Genomic DNA, 20243 nt, shown 5'->3' on the forward strand with positions numbered 1-20243 from the left:
CGAGGGGAATAGCTCGCAGCGCTGTATGTACTCCACCTCTCCGAGGGGAATAGCTCGCAGCGCTGTATGTACTCCACTTCTCCGAGGGGAATAGCGTGCAGCGCTGTATGTACTCCACCTCTCCGAGGGGAATAGCGTGCAGCGCTGTATGTACTCCACCTCTCCGAGGGGAATAGCGTGCAGCGCTGTACGTACTCCACCTCTCCGAGGGGAATAGCGTGCAGCGCTGTATGTTCTCCACCTCTCCGAGGGGAATAGCGTGCAGCGCTGTATGTTCTCCACCTCTCCGAGGGGAATAGCGTGCAGCGCTGTATGTTCTCCACCTCTCCGAGGGGAATAGTGTGCAGCGCTGTATGTTCTCCACTTCTCCGAGGGGAATAGTGTGCAGCGCTGTATGTTCTCCACTTCTCCGAGGGGAATAGCGTGCAGCGCTGTATGTTCTCCACCTCTCCGAGGGGAATAGCGTGCAGCGCTGTATGTGCTCCACCTCTCCGAGGGGAATAGCGTGCAGCGCTGTATGTGCTCCACCTCTCCGAGGGGAATAGCGTGCAGCGCTGTATGTGCTCCACCTCTCCGAGGGGAATAGCGTGCAGCGCTGTACGTGCTCCACTTCTCCGAGGGGAATAGCGTGCAGCGCTGTACGTGCTCCACCTCTCCGAGGGGAATAGCTCGCAGCGCTGTATGTTCTCCACTTCTCCGAGGGGAATAGTGTGCAGTGCTGTATGTACTCCACCTCTCCGAGGGGAATAGCTCGCAGCGCTGTACGTTCTCCACTTCTCCGAGGGGAATAGCTCGCAGCGCTGTACGTACTCCACTTCTCCGAGGGGAATAGCTCGCAGCGCTGTACGTACTCCACTTCTCCGAGGGGAATAGCGTGCAGCGCTGTACGTACTCCACTTCTCCGAGGGGAATAGCTCGCAGCGCTGTATGTTCTCCACTTCTCCGAGGGGAATAGCGTGCAGCGCTGTATGTGCTCCACCTCTCCGAGGGGAATAGCTCGCAGCGCTGTATGTGCTCCACTTCTCCGAGGGGAATAGCGTGCAGCGCTGTACGTACTCCACCTCTCCGAGGGGAATAGCTCGCAGCGCTGCAAGTACTCCACCTCTCCGAGGGGAATAGCGTGCAGCGCTGTACGTACTCCACCTCTCAGAGGGGAATAGCGTGCAGCGCTGTACGTACTCCACTTCTCCGAGGGGAATAGCGTGCAGCGCTGTACGTACTCCACTTCTCCGAGGGGAATAGCTCGCAGCGCTGTATGTACTCCACTTCTCCGAGGGGAATAGCGTGCAGCGCTGTACGTACTCCACTTCTCCGAGGGGAATAGCTCGCAGCGCTGCAGGCTCTGATTACACTGGCGCTTTACAGCGCTGCACTCGCTGCGCTCAGGGGGGGGGGGTGTTTTTTCACACCCCTGAGCGCAGCAAGTGCAGCGCTGTGAATTCCCAGTGTAGCCAAGGCCTGATTAGGTCTGGGGAAAGGTACGCGGTGTCACAGCTAGATACAACATGGAACAGATTGTTAAGCATAAGGAGCTAATACATTGCAAGAGACCATTCAAGGTGAAGCAGGGAGTTGACACCTCTCCAATAGTGTGAAAAAGGAGCGTTAGTGAATCACAGCTTGCAATAATGAGCCATAAATCCATTGTCTTTGAGTCCATGATTTTTAGCTTCTAGCATAGTTATGAATTTAAATTCCCAGGCTTGTTTTTAAGGTGTTGTGCAGGCTTTCTTTGAGGATGAGGACTGAGATCTGATATGAGATGGTTTTCATTAAAAATGTTTGCCCTTAAGTTGTATGGCATTTTTGTCTTTATCACTTTTTCTATGTGACTTCATTCATGAGCTTAGTGATTGTCTCATTTTCACCCATAGTGTTGGGGAATTAACGTTCTCTAGGAATTCTTAATTTTTCCCTGTAGCGAAGCGACGACTCACCAGCGCGGCGGCGCCTCCTGCTGGTCGTCTCAGGAATTAGCTCTCCAGCATAGGGAGCGCCTCCTCCTGGCTGGTGTCTCACCTGCTGCTGGCCCCCATGCCCTCCCGGACTCCGGTGCTCTTTACCTTGGGGTTCTGCCCACTGCAGTATCCCCACACACTGGGTCTCCCCTCCCAGGGAAACCCCCAACCCACCTTGCCTCAGTGGCTACTGCCAGTCACCATCTAGCCCCTGCAGTCCGTAATGGCCACTCATCACTGGCAAGGGGGTCAGGACCTGCTGCCTTTGGCTATTCTCAGGCTGTATCTCTGCAGCCCCAGTACCTCTGTAGGCCTTCAACAAGACCTGCAGCCTGGGGTTTTACCAGGCTGAAGCTCCCTTACCCTATTCCCCAGCACTGCTCCAGCTCCAGGTACCTTTTTCTCCCAGGCAGCCAGGTCCTTCTCTCTCCACAGCTAGAGAGAGACTCCTTCAGCTCCTGGCTCCCAGCCCTCTGATCAGGGCCAGCTGGGCCCTAATTGGGCTGGCCACCCCTATGGTCAGCCACTCCCTCAGCTGCTCTCACTCCTTTTCCCAGCCGCAGCCCTCTCCAGGGCTACTTTTAACCCCTGTTCTGCGGGAGTGGGGCAACTGCCCCATTACAGGCCCCCTTTGTTCTTATCCATTATGGTGGTCTTTATTACATATGATCATGTAATAAAGGACCCCTACTTGATTCCGTGTGCAGAGAACTGTATGGCTTAACTCTTTCAGGGTACTTAGCACTTTAATGAATTTCATGTACTTCGAGCAAAGCTCTCACTGACTGCAGTTGAAGTTGAATGTGCTCTGCACTCTTACAAATCAGACTCCAGATGTCTCAGATTGGGCACCCAAAAATGAGAAAACAGTGGCTACCTGTGAAAAACTTGTTTTGTGAGTTGCCCAAAATCTCTCAAACACTGTGGCAGAGACAGGGATATCCAGTACTCAAGGGTTGCATTCAATTTTCTAAACCATGAGACCATCCTTTCTCCTCTTGCAGTCCTCTGCCTCACTTGACTATACTGTCCAACTTCTGAAAAAAGTGTGTCTGGGGTCAGACAGAAGGCAACAACAGCCTCATTAACTGTACAGCCCTGACTTCATTCCCTTCGCACAATTCATCCTGCTCACTGAATGAGGCAGGAGTTAGCAATACATACACACAGGCAACCTTCATTTTGTGTTTTCCTTCTCTTGGCTGCTTGCCAGCACAAGATCATGGAGCACACAGATGAGACAGTCTCCCTGCTTGCAGTGCTTGTGCCTCATGTCAGAGCAGCCCTTGGCTTCCAGGAGCCTGGAAAGTCCTGCTCATCCCCAGAATGGAGCATGCTTGATACAGATGGGATCTTCAGGGTTTGAGCATTGGCCTGCTAAATCCAGGGTTGTGAGTTCAATCCTTGAGGGGGCGATTTAGGGATTGGGGCAAAAATCTGTCTGGGGATTGGTCCTGCTTTGAGCAGGGGATTGGACTAGATGACCTCCTGAGGTCCCTTCCAACCCTGATATTCTATTCTATTCAGAGAGCTTAGCTTCCAGACTCTCTAATATGTCTCTACTAAGCATGTACAAACTCCAACTTTCATTGGCTTATAACATGGCCAGATTGAGGCAGACTTTCATGAGGACTGCAAACGGCAAACTCCTGACATCAGGGTGACGCCCTTTCAAAGATTGTTCCAGAGCATGGAGGCGCTAGAACAGGGGTGGCCAACCTGGGGCTCCGGAGCCACATGCGGCTCTTCAGAAGTTAATCTGCGGCTCCTTGTATAGGCACCAACTCCGGGGCTGGAGCTACAGTCGCCAACTTTCCAGTGTGCCGGGGGGTGCTCACTGCTCAACCCCTGGCTCTGCCACAGGCCCTGCCCCCACTCCACCCCTTCCCGCCCCCTCCCCTGAACCTGCAGTGCCCTCGCTCCTCCTTCTCCCCCCCCCCCGCCTCCTGCACGCCACGTGATCGGGAGGCGCTGGGAGTGGGCGGGGGGGGGGGCACTGACTTATTACTGTGGCTCTTTGGCAATGTACATTGGTAAATTCTAGCTCCTTCTCAGGCTCAGGTTCGTCATCCCTGTGCTAGAATGTCTCAGTGAAATGGTTAAGAATTTTTTAAATTTGGATAAAACATTTTTTCAAACTTCATTCTGTGAAAGGGCTGAACCATTTGCTGCAATTTCCTCCCAAAAATCAACTTGATGCAGATCCAAACACCTGTTGTGGAGAATTTCAGACCAAGCAATTTAACTTTTGTCAAAATGTTAATCAACTGAAAACGGGGTGTTAAAACAAGTATTTGGCACCCTGAACTGTAGGCATCCCTACCTGTGCTACTTATATCAATACAGATTGGATCTAATACAAATGTACATAGTGACATAGTGTAAGGTTTATAATACAGTGCAATTTTCAGACTTAGTTTGATTTTTTTTTTTAAATCTTATAGAAACTTGCAAAAGAAGACAAGCTTAAAGAGAATTACTTCAGGAGCATTAATATTTAAAGCCACCTCGTTGAAACTTTGTTTTGCAGTATAGTTTGGAATGCTCCTAACTACTGCACTTTTTTTTTTTTTTTCAAATATAACTTAATTTATAGATTTTTGTAATATCTTAGGACAACATTGACTTAAATGTATTTTAACTGATTTCCTTAACCCCTTTAAATAAAAATTAAATGTTTTATTTTCCCCTTTTTGCTGTTTTACTTCTGTAACTTCTCTAGTTTGGGTCATGAAACTTAACTGACTACTTTTGTTTATTGTTCCACATTCAGGTTCTCACTGGTGCAATATTTTGATTGTAGACAATGCAGGAGAATAACTCAGCTTAAAAAAATGTTTTAATTGATAGTTTTACAAGACTCTTTTGTTTACAAGTCAATAGGGAGTCAAACTTAAGATGCCTCTCTCAAAATCAAGCCCACTTGGAAGATTGTACAGTAAGCTACTGTAGGGGTGTTTAGTGAGTGGGAGAGTGGCATTTAAGGTGGTGGGATTTTAGTGTCTCACTGTGTTGAGCAGGGGTCTCAAACTCCCAGCCCGTAAACCTCCCCAATGTGGCCTGTGGGGCTCCAGCAGTTTTGGGGCCGGGTCTCTCCCTTGGCCCCATCTCCGCTCCCCTGCCCCCAGGCAACTTACAATGGCCTGGGGCTCCAGCAGTGCAGCGGAGCTGAGCGGCGTCTGCCTGCTCACTCCATGAGTCTGCCGGCCCCTCCGTGCTGCCCCCGCCTCGAGTGCCCCTGTGGCCAATGGGAAGCTGTAGGGATTGTGCCTGGGGGCAGCAGCGCGCGGAGGCCCCCCTTAGCCTGCCCTGCCTTGGAACCCCAGGTAAGCACTGCGCTCCCCTCCCAGAGCCTGTACTCCTCCCCTTCTCCCTCCCAGAGCCTGCAACCCCACCCCCTCCTCCTGCAGCCCCACCCCCTGGCCCAGCCCAGAGCCTGCACCCAAACTCATCCCAGAGCCTGCACCCCAGACCCTCTCCCCCACCCAAATGCCCTCTCAGAGCCCAACCTCTCACCCCTTCTGCACCCAAACTTCCTCCCAGAGCCTGCACCCCAATCCCCTACCCCAGACCTCCTCGCCCACCCAAACTCACTCCCAAAGTCTTAGGGGGGAGGCGGGTTCTGGGCGGCATGAGTGATATTATTGGCCTGCTGGGAGGATTTGAGGACTGGCCCTGGCCCTAAGGTAAATTGAGTTTGAGACCCCTGGTGTTGAGGGTCCTGAATGGGTCTTGCGATAGTTCTTGTTGCAAAAACTTTTAAAAGGCTGCAGATGAATAGTATATGCATGTGTTCTCAGTACGAGAGGCATTCTTTTCACACTATCCATTTTATAAACACACCTTATAGTCCTCATAGCAAGAGTTTAACAGATAAAACGTGCCTTATTTGTGGTACATAGTCGCATGATACTGTTGTTCGTCAGAATTGTGCAAACTCGGACATGATGATGGAAATGTGTGCATGTGGCTAGACTGAGCTCTGATAACATGTTTTTGTTTTTTTTTTTTCCTCCTCCTCTTCCCCACCCCCCAGGTAGTATTTGCAGAACTATTTCAGCTTCCAGTTCCACCACACATTGAGGTCATGTACACAACACTTCTGATTGAATTGTGCAAACTTCAACCTGGCTCTTTACCACAAGTTGTATCCTTCCTTGTTAAGGAGCACGGTAGCTTTGAATGCTTTTTCCTTTGTTCTCTGGAAAACTGAGTATTGGCATGAATTTTAGCAGTGACTCTATTTCCTTTTCCCTTTATTCAATTGAATAAAACAAGCAAATATTTTGACCATCAGTACTGCATATGTGAAAGAACAGTGCAGACAAATAGCCGTTGTTGTTCTGTTATCCTAGTCTCTAGTGTCAAAATGATGGGAAAAATCTCCAGTGTTTTAAGCACTAATTTTAAAAATAAATCCCAAATGCTAGACTAGCAATAACTGTAATTATGCTGTATCATTGAATCTTAATGCAGGAAACAGATTGTCAGTAAACCTGGCATATGCAGGTTGGTTTCTCAGTTACAATGTTTCCGCATATTAACTCTTTGTTAATATCCGGTTCTAAAATTAGATTGCAAATAGCAGCAGCATTTGTGTAAGTTGTACCACTAGGAATTTCGCTTGTAAGTGAATAGAGGTTCTAAGGCTTGTTAATGTTGAGATCACTTCATGATCAACAGCAAAATATGTTGTTTTATAAATAAACTTAAAGTAAATTGTTAGACTATATTCTCTTTACTTACCTGCGAAGACTCAGGTAGAGATCTTTGTCCTGCAAGAGACAAGGACATCACTTAAACAGTGCAGGTAGTTTAAAGACTTATGGGTTAAGACTTCTGAAATATCAAGTTTCGGATCCTATCAAAGTTTGTGTTTTACAGCTCAGATAAAGTCCCTGAAATTTAGAGTTAAGTCTTTGGCACACTTGTTATATATCAGTGGTGTCATAATCTGAAATGAACCAGCTTTAAAGGCTCACTCTGGCTTCTAGAAGATCAGTGTTATAAAAAATGTAAAATTGACTGTGGATGACTTGATTGGGTGAACATTTTCAGTCTGTTTCTCACTCAACTCAGATTAATAGATTTAGCATATACATCTATGCAACTAGTTTCACTAAAATAGCTGCTGCAGTTTTCTTGCTGCATCGTAGTGGGGATGTCTTCTCCTTGCCATCTTACATTGTCCCATAGCTTTAAAAATATTAGCAATTAAGAATCATGGAGGACTGTCATCCATTTTGAGCTGCCTTCGGTTTAAATTCTACCCCCAAAATCTCTGCTAACCGTAGTGGTGAAAACAATGTGGCAAAACAAGTGTAATATTCAGAGAAATGAAGATTAAAATGAGTGAAGGTGGTTTGTTCTTGTTGTTTCTTACTGAGTTCGTTAGTGTGTTAGACTGCATCCTCTCCAAATAGCTCTGTCTCTTCAGAAGCCAGAGTGCTGCGGTCACTGAGGTGCTGGGTCTCCATAATGAGTTGGATGGCAGCAAGTATCACTAGATGTGCAGCTTCCATTGTCTTATAAAATACTCTCTTTATGAGCAGAGACAAGAGTCCACCTAGTGGGCAAACTGCAGTTGCCCTGTTTTCCATGAAATTACCAGGACTTACCCTGGCGTGGGATAGTTGAAAAATGAGATGTTACTGGGGGGGGGAACATCCTTCTGCAAACTCTCCGTAGAAAGTGGAAAGAGTTAATATAAGCTCTGATTTATCAGACTCCTCTTTGCCTTAATTAGACACTTGTAGCTTGCACAAGCCACAGAAATGCTGTACATGCGTTTGGATACAATGAACACTACGTGTATAGACCGGTAAGTGCTTGTGCATTTCAGGAACACCAGAATGTTTTCCTCATTGTACACTGATGGATTGAAAATGGGTCACATGAAGTTCTTCTTACTATCTATTGGCTCCATAAAAACCCAACTGTAAATCCTAAGTAGAGTGTTAACGTTTGAGCTCTAGTCTTGAGCCTTCTAAACTGAAGGATGGGCGTCTACTTAGCACTTGCTCACCCTTCTCTGCTGTGTGCTGAGACCCTTCTCTCCCTGCTCTCAGAAGGACAGTTGCCTTATACTGCCAACCCACTGCCCTCCAGATCACTGCTCTGCCTACGAGCATGGTGCAGTTATGACCTCAGTCCACACTCTGCTCTGCTGACACATGCCACTTCCATCCTCTGGCCTGAGGGAGGGGTTGAGCGTTGGTTTACAGTGGGATAGCAGGCAAGGAGGTGACAGTTCATTGTTCTAAGGGGTAAGTGAAGCTTGTGCAACATGTAAGAATTGCAGTTGCTATGGAGAAAATCATTAAGACAATCTACATATTTGCAGTCAGCTGTCTTTGCTTATGTTAATAAATAGATAGAATAGGACCAATGTGGTGAATCTGACAGAGCATGAGACTATCTCCATTCTGTCTCAAAAAGGCTAAAGTGACTCTCACCTGGAACCAAATAACACAGTTTTGCAGAGTTGTCCCTTTTCATTCTTCCTTGTTTGATGCTTCATGGACTTCATGTGACATTTTTTTTAAATGTTGCAGGCTAGTAATTGCTCTAAAACCTTACATTGTGACCTGATTAATCAGTGGTTTCTAGTAGAGAGAGAAGCTGTACTTTACAAAGGACTGTGTAAAGACAGTTATCTGCCAAATAAGAGAAACTACTCTGCATGCCGGAATCATATCGTAGCTGATAAAATAGTGATGAGAAAGAAAAAGAAAAATCTAATAACCCCCTTTTGAAATTGCCTGTTGCACTTTTCTATGAATATGACCAAAGACCTCTGTAGATAGACTTATACACTTGACAAACTTGGCTTAATTTGGAGTTCAATGCTTAGCAAGTCTTGGTGGTGGGGGAGACTGTGTAAGGGATAAATTTCTAAAGTGTCGAGGGGGACTTAGGAACACAAGTCTCACTTATTTGCAGAGGAAATCCCAAGTCTCTTATGCACTGCTGAAAATATCCCACTTAACTTGGGCGCCTAAAGCAAAGAAGCTAAACATTGTTGATTTTAGTTTAGCAGTGTGTTTCCTTTCTGTTCTAAACGGTGCTTTAACATCAACATACCATACATTAGTATGCCTTTTAACCTGAATTGGTGACTCCCTAATGACTTACTATGTGACTTTTTTCTGTTCATCATTTTTGGAACACATTTTTCTCTACTTGAAATGACTCTAAGCTTGCCTTTGAAAAGTATAATTGAAACTCTCATCTGATTTTTGTTTGTTTGTTTTTTTCTTCTGTGAGTTGTTGCATACTTAATAGAACTATAACATTTTCCTCTTTTAAAGGTTCATGAACTGGTTTTCCCACCATCTGAGTAACTTTCAGTTCCGTTGGAGCTGGGAAGATTGGTAAGTTTCTGTTGGGGTCCCCATTTGAGCCATTTGTATTGTGTACAACTTTCGAACGTATCCAGAACTTGCCAGTGGTGCTGCTAATTGTTGTCCCTAGCTATCTGTAGTTAACATCTCTCAAAAGCACTAATCACCATAGAATTATCACCACAGTGCCTTTACTTCATAACCATTTAAACTTAGACAGGATGCAAAATACTGTTCTTGTGTAACTAATATATCACAACCTGCTAAATAGTGTTAACAGTTTTTACTGTAATTAGAAATCACTTATTTCAATATGTGTTTGTGAAGATGAGACTCCAAGTTGGCAGTTCATAGATTCTAATACCATTATGTGTTAGTACCCCATCTCAAAATTGCTGAGACCCGTAGAGAATGGGAAAGAGCATTGTAGATTAACTGTGCTTAACCTGTGAACATTTTGTACAGCACTGAGCCAACCTAAGAGCAGATTAAGAAGCAAATACAATGCTTGTTAAATGCTATCAAATTTTGCACTTTGATAGGTCAGATTGTCTTACTCACGACCTTGACAAGCCCAAACCCAAGTTTGTAAGAGAAGTCTTGGAAAAATGCATGAGGTAAGTGAAGCTTTTGAACACACCACTTTAGGAGCTTGGAATTTACTATGACGTTTGTCTGATAATTGTTTACTTTTAGTTCCTATTAACCAGATTCCTTTCAATTTTGTGCCTGTATATGTACTTATGAACTCTTTCCCATGCAGCACATTCTATTAATTCATGTTTTCAGTAGATGTGTCCATCGGTTCTGTTGTCTTGGCTGATAGGACTCTTGGAAATAATGGGACACTCCCACTCTCCTAATAGATTGGAGAAGTGATGCCTTTAAATAGGAGGTGAAATATCCGCACCTACATTTCACTTTTAGATGCAAGGCCAGAGGGTTAGACACTCCCTTTACTTGGACTTACGTGATGGATGTTGATTGTGGGGGGCGGCAGAGGAAGTAATGTTGCTGGAAAGTATTGGTCATTCATAAACTAAATGCAGGAAGGAACGTACTTTGGAGTTCTACCTTATTAATGGCTTGCAAGTAACACAGGGCCTAATTTTGATTGGTTATGAGGATCCAGGATTCTCATTGACTTAAAAAGAAGTTGTCGGTGCTCAGGATTGGTCCAGCAACTGGTGATGGGGAGGGAATAAGGGAAAAACTTTTCAAAGTGCTTAAGTGACATGGGCTTGTTTTACAGTAGTTAGGTTGATGTAAGGCAGCTTATGTCAACCTAACTATGGTAGTGTCTACGCTACAGCCTTGCTCCCACCAATGTAAGTGCCCTATTACACCGACATCATACCCACAAGAGGCGTAGGGCTTATGTCAGTGTAGTTAGGGCAACCGTGTCCGTGTAAACACTGCATTACTTACATTTATAGTTGGCTAAAATTCTTGTCAATTTCATGGCTCTGTGTGGGATCCATAAAATTGACAAAGGTGGGTAGATTTCCCTGCTGTGAACTCGGTACCTGGCTCACAGCTTGACCTGTCACCCTGGGGTGAGGGGGGGTCCAGCTAGAGTCCAGCTGGCCCCCGAGCTCCCAGCCACCTGCTCCAAGCAGGCTGGTGCCCAGGCTCCCCACTCCCCACCTGGAGCCCTGGTTTCCCCTGGCTCCCCGCTCTGAGCCCAGCTGCCATGCACTGAGCACCTGGGCTCCCAGCTCCCCATGGAGCTCCCAGAGCTGTCAAAGCCTGGCTGCTCTGAGCAAAGACAATAGCAATGTGAAATTGACAAGAATGTCAGTTTCTCTGCTGGTAGGCTCTGTGCTGGGAAATTGAGCCCTGTGGGGCTGTCAGTGCCCCCCAATGCCCCACTCCAGTTGGTGCAAGCACACCAGGTGAGGAAGCGCTCCACCTGCAGAAGGAGAGTAGTGTGGACACCAAGAGCTGGTGGCTCTGTGTCAGCCTAAACTAAGTCGACCTAATTTATAGTGTAGACAAGCCCTTAGAATCCCAATTGAAAACGGTTTTCACTTACTCCTTTTTGAGTCAGGAAGCCTAGAAGGAGTAAAAGCACTGATTGGCAAAAGAGAAATATTTTGTCTTTGGATCCCTTCCATCTCACCTCAAATGGTGGTAGGCTAATTCTTAAATGTTTATAAAGGTTGGATGGAACTGAGGGTTAAAATGGAGAAGTCAAGGTGACTTTTTTTCATTGATTTTTAAATTGTAGCACCAGTATCTTGCCTGTGATCCACATAGCATGTGCAATGTTTGAATAAAATGTGGCCCTGACTGACGGTTCCTCTTAACCTTTCCGTATGAGCAAAGTTAAGTATGTGAAGTTATATTCTCAACTTTTTTTCTGTAAGTTATTCAAATCCATTGGAAGGTCAGTGCATAAACTGGTTTCATTGACTCTTAATGTCTGGAAGGAACTATCCTCAATATTATGTAGTAATAATCAGACTTCTTGGTTTTTGTTCTGGCAAAATTAAAACATAATAAAATAAGAACATCTTTAAGGCAACAACATGGGGTATCCCTCAAAATATTCCACTGGTAATTCTATTACAACTGAAATTTTCTCTTGCAGGCTTTCATACCATCAGCGAATAATAGATATTGTTCCTGCTACATTCTCTGTCCTTAGTCCTGCAAACCCATCGTGTATTTATAAATATGGAGATGAAAGCAATAGTAAGTATAAAAGCTACTTCGAAGGCGTTTGCATTTTGAAGAAAAGGTTATCAAAATATTATCTGTTTTGAGATCTGATCAAGCAAGGAAACCTCTAGTTTGAGTCAAATTAGTTATCTTTATAGAAGAAAATTCACAGTGGAAATAAAAAGGCTGACTTTTGACCTGGAAACATTGCCTGAGTGGGACACAGTAATATAGTTTAGGTCTAAAACTTTGATTTGGGGCAGGTTGGGAGGGAATTCACTAAAAAGGGTTCCTAAAAACTTTAAAATGTCAATGTAAGCACCTTGGTTTGAAGTTAATTATCCTGCAGTGTTTGCAGCCTGAACACTGCAGCCTTGTGCTAGTTGCAAGAAAGTCTACAAGTTAATCTGGCTTCTGTTTTCAGTGTCTGAGCTGAGTGATGTGCAAAAGTTGAACAGCATAGTGAAGATAACTTACTATTCTTTGAGTGCCACATTTGTTTCAGAAACAAATGAAAGAGCTCTTGGTAAGCTCCAAAGAACTCTGTCTAATAAGTGAAGCAAGCAAACAGACAGGAGTAAGACCATAGTTAAGGTGAAAAGTGATATGGAGAGATTATTTGTGAAGAAAAAACGGATGAGTGCCATAAGTATAAGGAGTGTCACAATTGAAGGCACAAAGGTGAGCGGGAGAAGGAAAGGAAGAGACTCTTCAAAATAGGAAGAAATTGGAGCACAGATGTAGGCAAAGGAACGGTTATGTAAACCGTCTAAAGTTGAGGCCAAGGGGCGATTGAATTTGATGTAGCAGATAGAAAGGAAGGATTCTCAGGGGCTGCTGATGTGGACAGTGACGTGAGGAGCAGGGTGGTAGCAGCAAGATTTTGGGTAGATCCAAAAGGGGAGAGTTGAAAGGCAGAAAAGATTAGACGTATCTAGGTGTGGATAACTTTTTGCTGCTGGAATAGAGGAAAAGGTGGACTTGTGAGGAAGAAAGAACTGTACTGGTTTTGCAAAGCTTTTATGTGGGGAGGTGCTGCCACAGCTCTTGATGTCCTCGCTGCCTGGAATTGTGGATGCGGTTTGAAGTGTCATTACATAATTTAACTATTCACTGAATATTAAAATAAGTTCACATCTTGAGAGAAATTAGAGATTTGTGAGTTGGCTGCATGTGGTCCAGACATTGCATGAGAGCCTGCAGCTTGCTGCAAAATCCCATTTCCAGCATGCCAAAATCTCAGTTCTATTAATACAAAGCAGTAATTGTTGATTTTTTTTTAATTGTTCAAGGAAAAGTGTATGCTTTTCTGAAAAATGCACAAGCTGACATAAAGGTAACCCATATTCATTGCAACTAATTTTAAAGATGATCAGACCTTTTGTCTTCTGTTTAGAGTCTCTTCCGGGATACACTGTTGCACTCTGTTTGACCATTGCCATTAAAAATAAGACCAGTAATGATGAAATCTTCGGCATCTTAAAAGATGTGCCCAATCCTAACCAGGATGATGATGACGGTAAGGATATCTGACATTGGGCATTAAAGGTCATTTCTTCTGTGTTCAAAACTACTTTCACCATCCTATCGAAGTAGGAGTTGTGCCTGGTACGTTGCCTAATGACTTGTACGCTTTCTCCATTTAGCATCACTTAACAGAAAACGGAACCAATATAAAACGTTGAGTGTATTTTTGTTTCTCTTGCCCCACAGACAGGACCCATTCTTATCAATGGGATAGTGGTAGGAAGGAGTAAACTAGTATGGGATGTACTATTGGGTGGCTGTTGCTGACAAGGATAGTATGAAAGAATGAAATAGTCCCCCAAACTTCACCATCAGGATGCAGATCTTGGCATTAGTAGAAAATGTAACATGGTTTGTGTCCTAAGTGTGAGAGAGATTGCCTCTTTATAGATTACCTTAGTTGAGAACAGCTAAGAGCTCAAGCTGCCATTCCCCTGGTCTAAACAAAATAGACATTCTTGTAAGGGGGCCTTGACTTGAGCTTGCTTCCCAGCCTCACCCATGCTCTAAACATCCAGCGTCTTTTTGGCCAGGGCTTATCTGTTCTCAGATGTCTTAGAAGAGAGTTTTGAGAAGTCACATCTAAAGTTAGTAGCTTAGGTGAAAAAGAACTTGAATAATTCAGTAATATGTGAGATTGTACAGGCACCTAGATTAATATATAAAATCAAAATACATGGAGATAATAAAGTGGTGTAGGAGTGTCCCAAGTCAGGGGAAAAATGGGTTAGAGCAGAGGTTCTTAAACTGTGGAGAGTTCCCTCTAAGGTGCGCGCTTGGGTGGCCACACACAAGAGAACGAAGGGCTGCCCACCTAGTTAGTGGAGCCGTGCAGGCGTGGCTCCACTAATTAGGTGCCTGGACCCTGGAGAAGATGCACATGTAAGGCGAGGTGGTGGCCTTGGGGGGGAATAGGAGGTAGGTGGGAGGGGGCAGTGGGGTGAGGTGGGGGAAATAGGAGGTAGTTGGGGAGGCAGTGGGGTGAGAAGAGGGATGGGGGGAATTTGGGATGTGTAGGGCTGCAGTGGTCAGAGAAAGAGGCGACTTGCTCCAGTTCCAGGGCTGCGGCTGCCAGGGAGAGAACCCCCTCCTTCCCAGCCCCAGCTCGGAGGCTGCCGTGGCGGGGAGAGGGAGAGACTACTGATGTTAAAATATGAGTTGTGTGCTTTTATTTGTAGAACAGAAACACATTGTTTATTATTTAAGTTTTTTCATATAGCCCTCTTACCCAAAGCGCTTTACAATAGTTAGCTAACAGTACAAACAACATTTGGAAAGATCATTAAGTGGTCTGTCAAGACCCTCAGCAATTTTCAAATGATCCGTGGGGGGGGGGAAGTTTTGAGAACCACTGGGTTATAGGAATCCTAAAGGGATTAAACTGCTGTTTATCCTCTGAAAAGAAAGATGTTGATAGGAGTGCTTTTGAAAGTCAGCAGTAGACTTTGCTGATAAAACTGCAGCTTTTAGAAAGCATTGACTGATTCCCTGTTCAGGCTGCAAAGCTCAAGTGCTAAATCTTAAGTTTTGCAAAATAAAGAAACCATGAATGATCTTCAGTGCTTTGTTTGCAGGGTTAGATTTTGATAAATACTTATAATATTGATTTTAATTTAACCCACTGTTTCAATTTGAAAACAACTTTCAGATGAAGGCTTCACCTTTAACCCCTTGAAAATAGAAGTTTTTGTACAGACTCTGCTCCATTTAGCTGCCAAGTCGTTCAGCCACTCATTTAGTGCTCTGGCAAAGTAAGTGATAAATGCATTATTTCTGGGTTTATGGAACGCATTTTGATTAGAACAGTGACTTGCTTGGTAGAGCTATTCTTCCACAAGCTTCAGTGTTTTGTATGTTGCACAGTGTAATGTGAAAGTAAAGAAGGAGAGAAGAGCTGATAGCTTTTTTTTTTTTTTTTTTATTAAAGGGGTTGGTAGTGTGAATCTTACTATCCAAGCGGAGATCATAATGTGTATTTTACTCCATGTGGATAGGTCAAGATTCTGCATGTTCTGAGACATGCCTTAGCTTGTTGCTCACCTGGAAGAGTGCAGCAATAGGTAGCACACTTCCCAGTGCCCACAGTGAGCCCAGAGGTACCCAGCAGCAAATTTGTGCATCCTTTTGCCCACGCCACACCTGTCTGGACCAGTGCACTTTAAGTGGGCATGGCATGGGTACATGTTTTAATGCCCACATGTGAACGCTGCTAGAGTCCTGGGGGACTCGTAAAAGAACTGGAGAGTCCTTTGGGTCCCATCAGAGTATGGCTAAGGAAGGAAGTAGGTCTGACAACATCATTTATATATTGGTATTAGACACTGCAAGCTCTTCCGTAGTTAAGATACAAGATGGGTTCAGTTGTGATAGTTGGAGTGGTATCGAAATGGAGGCTGTAACAGAAAGCTATCTGTCTGAAATATCATAGCTGACCTTCTACCAGCATGCTATAATCTTCTAGGAAAATTGGAGGTAAGCTCACCCAAGCATGGGAGCAGTGCCCGCTCAGAAAGGGGTTATGTGATGTATCAAACATTGTCCTAGTCATTTTTCCCTCTCATAACTGATGTAGCATGGTCTAAAAATTCCATATTTTTCTTTTGGCAGTTGTACTGAGTGACGCTTGGTATCTCTCACTAATTTAGGCTTTCTTGGTGAAATTTAGACTAGTTCTGCATATGGGATTATATGCTGCAAGGGCATGTCCACACTGGGGCACTCAGATATGTTAAGGCAAATCAACTAAAGGTATAAAGTCAATGTTCATATGTTAAATCCATGCGTGGCTGCTCTCATTCAGGAGAAAAGTGGCAATACTTCGCTGTACACTGAATTCCATTAAGGGCTTGTCTACATGAACAATTAGACTGCGTCAAGCCGGGGTCTGAATTACTCCACACTAGCCTGTTGTGGTCGAACTGTGGGCACCCTGAGGACTCACTGTAACAGTTTGTTAGAATGCTTTAACATGTGTCATCAGGGCATACACAGACCAAGAGACCACAGCAGGCTAGTATGGAGAAGATTCACACCCTGGCTTGCCACAGCCTAATTGTTCTGCTTTACTCCAAATTGAGATCATCCACATGGGGGACTTAACCCTCATCGGTTTCAAACTAATAGTTCATATGCCTTAACTTTCTGAAGTGTTCCTGTGTAGACATGGCCTAATAGAGAATTGCCATGAATTGGTCACAGTGGCAGGTTTCAGAGTGGTAGCTGTGGTAGCCTGTATCAGCAAAAACAACGAGGAGTCCTTGTGGCACCTTAGAGACTAACAAATTTATTTGGGCATAAGCTTTCGTGGGTTAGAACCCACTTCATCAGATGCATGAAGTGAAAAATACAGGAGCAGGTATAAATACACAAAAGGATGGGGGTTGCTTTACCAAGTGTGAGGTGAGTCTAACGAGATAAATCAATCAACAGCAGGGTACCAAGGGAGGGAAAATCTCCTTTGAAGTGGTAAGAGTGGCCCATTACAGACAGTTGACAAGAAGGTGTGAGTAATAGAAGGGAGAAATTAGTAATGGGGAAATCAGGTTTAGGTTTTGTAATGACCCAACCACTCCCAGTCTTTATTCAGGCCTAATCTGATGGTATCCAGTTTGCAAATTAATTCCAGTTCTGCAGTTTCACATTGGAGTCTGTTTTTAAAGTTTTTTTTTTGTTGAAGAATTGCCACTTTTAGGTCTATTATTGAGTGACCAGAGAGGTTGAAGTGTTCTCCTATTGGTTTTTGAATGTTATGATTCCTGATGTCAGATTTGTGTCCATTTATTCTTTTGCGTAGAGACTGTCCGATTTGGCCAATGTCCATGGCAGAGGGGCATTGCTGGCACATGATGGCATATATCACATTGGTAGATGTGCAGGTGACCGAGCCCCAGATGGTGTGGCTAATGTGGTTAGGTCCTATGATGGTGTCCCTTGAATAGATATGTGAACAGAGTTGGCACTGGAGTTTTGTAGCAGGGTTTGGTTCCTAGATTGGTGTTTTTGTTGTGTGGTGTGTAGTTGCTGGTGAGTATTTGTTTCAGGTTGGGGGGCTGTCTGTAGGCAAGGACTGGTCTGTCTCCCAAGGTCTGTGAGAGTGAGGGATCGTCCTTCAGGATAGGTTGTAGATCCTTGATGATGCACTGGAGAGGTTTTAGCTGGGGGCTGTAGGTGACAGCTAGTGGTGTCTGTTACTTTCTTTGTTGGGCCTGTCCTGTAGTAGGTGACTTCTTGGTACTCTTGAGTATGTCTACACAACCTGTAGCAGTGAGGCTCCTAGCCCAGGTCCATGGACTCGGGCTTGCAGGGTTCATATTACTGTGGTAAAAATAGCTGCATAGACAGTGCTTTGAAGTTGCAGCTTGGCCTCTGAACCTGCCCTCCTCCCTAGTTCTAGCCTGAGCCGCAATGTCTACACGGCTATTTTTAGTGCTGTAGTACAAGCCCAGGTCTGTTGACTTGGACTGGGAGGCTCACTACCATAGGCTGCATAGGCATACTCTCTACCAAACTTTTAGTGGACCGCTTCAACTACTTGCTGTGCATCCACTGATCGCTTTTCTTTATTACAATAAGGTTTCATGAAGTCTTCAAAACCCTCGCTGAAAGTGATGAGGGGAAGCTCCATGTGCTGAGGGTTGTGTATGAGGTCTGGAAGAACCATCCACAGGTAAGAGGGGTGATTTCAGGTGTTTATTGAAGCTTACGTTCTCACGATAATGGGAAACAACAAAATGAACACTGAAAAGCCTAGAAACTGAATTGTTTGCAAAGACAAAGTTGCAATTTATTCTCACTTAAAAAAAAAAAAGAGTCCTGGCCACTGTTTACTTAAATTGTGTATTAGAAAGAATTCAAAATGTATTTACTGGTGATACTGACAGCATCTTAGATTAGATATCAAATTTGTATCTGTTTCTCACTATGCTACCTCCTTTCAGCATTTATTTCAATTGATGGCAATTTGACGTTTGGGTTGCTAACCCTGCAAGAGAATGTCTCTTATTAAAACAGTCATTTCCATTGGGGGGGTTAATATTATGGAATCATTTCTCTTGGTCTTAAGTTTTGTAAGTTTGTTTTACAAAATCTAAACTTGGGCAAATGCTTCAAAGTGAGAAATAGACGTCTATCACTTAGAACTTGCTCTGAATGCAGATATTACTTGAAATAAAAAATAAAAAGTGGTTACGATAAACTTGGGCTCAAGGCAATGGGCTTGTAGAATTGACTGGATCAACTGATCTGGCAGACTGGTTTTGTGATGTGGCTGTTACTTAATTGAGGTAAATATAACCTTAATTCTTTGGCTGTGTGATTCAGCAGTAGTTAGTGTTCACTTCACTTCAAAATAGTGCACCAATTGAACTAAATGTAGATACAGATTTAGTTAAATTGTTGCAGGTCTTCTAGTGTGAACACTGTGTGTGGACAATCTTAAAACTAGTTCAGTGTGACAGTCACACCAGCTTACCCATATCTGGTTAAAATTGCACCTTTAGTTAAACTCATCTACACACACTGTTGCAGCAGGCTTCTAGAGAAGCAGCTGCCTTTTCAGAGGGCTTCATGCTGCACTAGCTAATGCCAGCTGTTGAGAGCAGAGGAGTCACTGGAGAAGCTATTTTAGGATAGCACCTAATCCTGGGGTATTTTTACCTGTTGCATCCTGTGTTTCATACCAGCAGTGAACAGGTAGGATTGAATATCTCTTATTACCATAGGTATCGTGATGCTATAATATAGTAAACAGATTTTTTTTTTCCGTTTTTTCCCCACAATGCAGATGATTGCTGTGCTTGTGGATAAGATGATTCGGACGCAGATAGTTGATTGTGCTGCCGTAGCAAACTGGATCTTCTCTCCAGAACTTGCTCATGATTTTACTAGGTAACAAAATCAATTCTCTGTTGAAACTAACATTCAGTTGGGTTAGACATATTTTCACTTTGTGGATAATGTACACTGAATACTAGTTTTTTACTTGGCTTTATTATGGTAAGCAAACAATTTAAAAAAAAATAAAAATTACCTTTGCACTTCATACACAACCTACGTGTCATCCCCTCCAAAAGGATATTTGTCATTCAACAGTCTCCATTTAGAGTTGAGGTGCAGGTTTATAATGAACCCAAGAATCCATCTCGTCTAGTTTTCTGAGCAATGGCTTATAACTTCAGCGTGCCTCTGAGGAAGGTACACCTCTACAGTCACCATGCAAACTGCTCATTGGCACAGGGACTGTCTTGTTCTGCACTAGTTTAGCACCTTAGCACAATGGGGACATGGTATATGGCTGAGGTTCCTAGGTGCTGCTGCAATACAAATAATAATAATTAATTGGGAGTGGGGAGGATGGCCCAGACACAGAGTGTGGTTCATGTAACTATCTTCTATAATTGCAAGTACTATTGTTGCTAGTACCTTTTGTGAATTATACTGATCACTCACAATTCTAGAAGTTAATAGTACATTGTATTCAGATAATTACTTTTTTAAAAGTCAATTTATTTGTTCATATAGTTATAGTTACAGTGAGTATCCAAACCATTAAAGAATCTCTTAAAGTAAACAAGGCTTGAGAGAAAAGGATACCACATGGCAGTATCCTAAGGAGACTCTACCATCTTGACATTTAACTCCCTTGACGTAAAACATTCTAACAAAACAGATCCATGATGTGCCTCATGCATTCCTGAATGAATTCAAAATAAAACACCACTAATATTTCAAGGTAAAATAGAGGAAAGATCCC

At 44.0% G+C, this 20243-nt stretch overlaps 1 protein-coding gene across 2 annotated transcripts in view; it reads left to right on the forward strand.

Moving 5' to 3' along the window:
• Positions 1 to 20243, forward strand: part of NCBP1 (nuclear cap binding protein subunit 1) — a 52003-nt gene that overhangs the window by 26062 nt on the left and 5698 nt on the right. For both annotated transcript variants that reach the window (XM_054032115.1, XM_054032116.1), the window contains 9 exons: positions 5995 to 6105; positions 7715 to 7779; positions 9269 to 9331; positions 9844 to 9918; positions 11895 to 11998; positions 13362 to 13484; positions 15141 to 15243; positions 18065 to 18158; positions 19275 to 19378. In XM_054032115.1, coding sequence (XP_053888090.1) covers positions 5995 to 6105; positions 7715 to 7779; positions 9269 to 9331; positions 9844 to 9918; positions 11895 to 11998; positions 13362 to 13484; positions 15141 to 15243; positions 18065 to 18158; positions 19275 to 19378 — 842 coding nt within the window. The remainder of the gene's footprint in view (positions 1 to 5994; positions 6106 to 7714; positions 7780 to 9268; positions 9332 to 9843; positions 9919 to 11894; positions 11999 to 13361; positions 13485 to 15140; positions 15244 to 18064; positions 18159 to 19274; positions 19379 to 20243) is intronic.

The sequence above is a fragment of the Malaclemys terrapin genome, chromosome 6 (assembly GCF_027887155.1).
Source record: "Malaclemys terrapin pileata isolate rMalTer1 chromosome 6, rMalTer1.hap1, whole genome shotgun sequence".
NCBI classification, from domain to species: domain Eukaryota; kingdom Metazoa; phylum Chordata; order Testudines; family Emydidae; genus Malaclemys; species Malaclemys terrapin.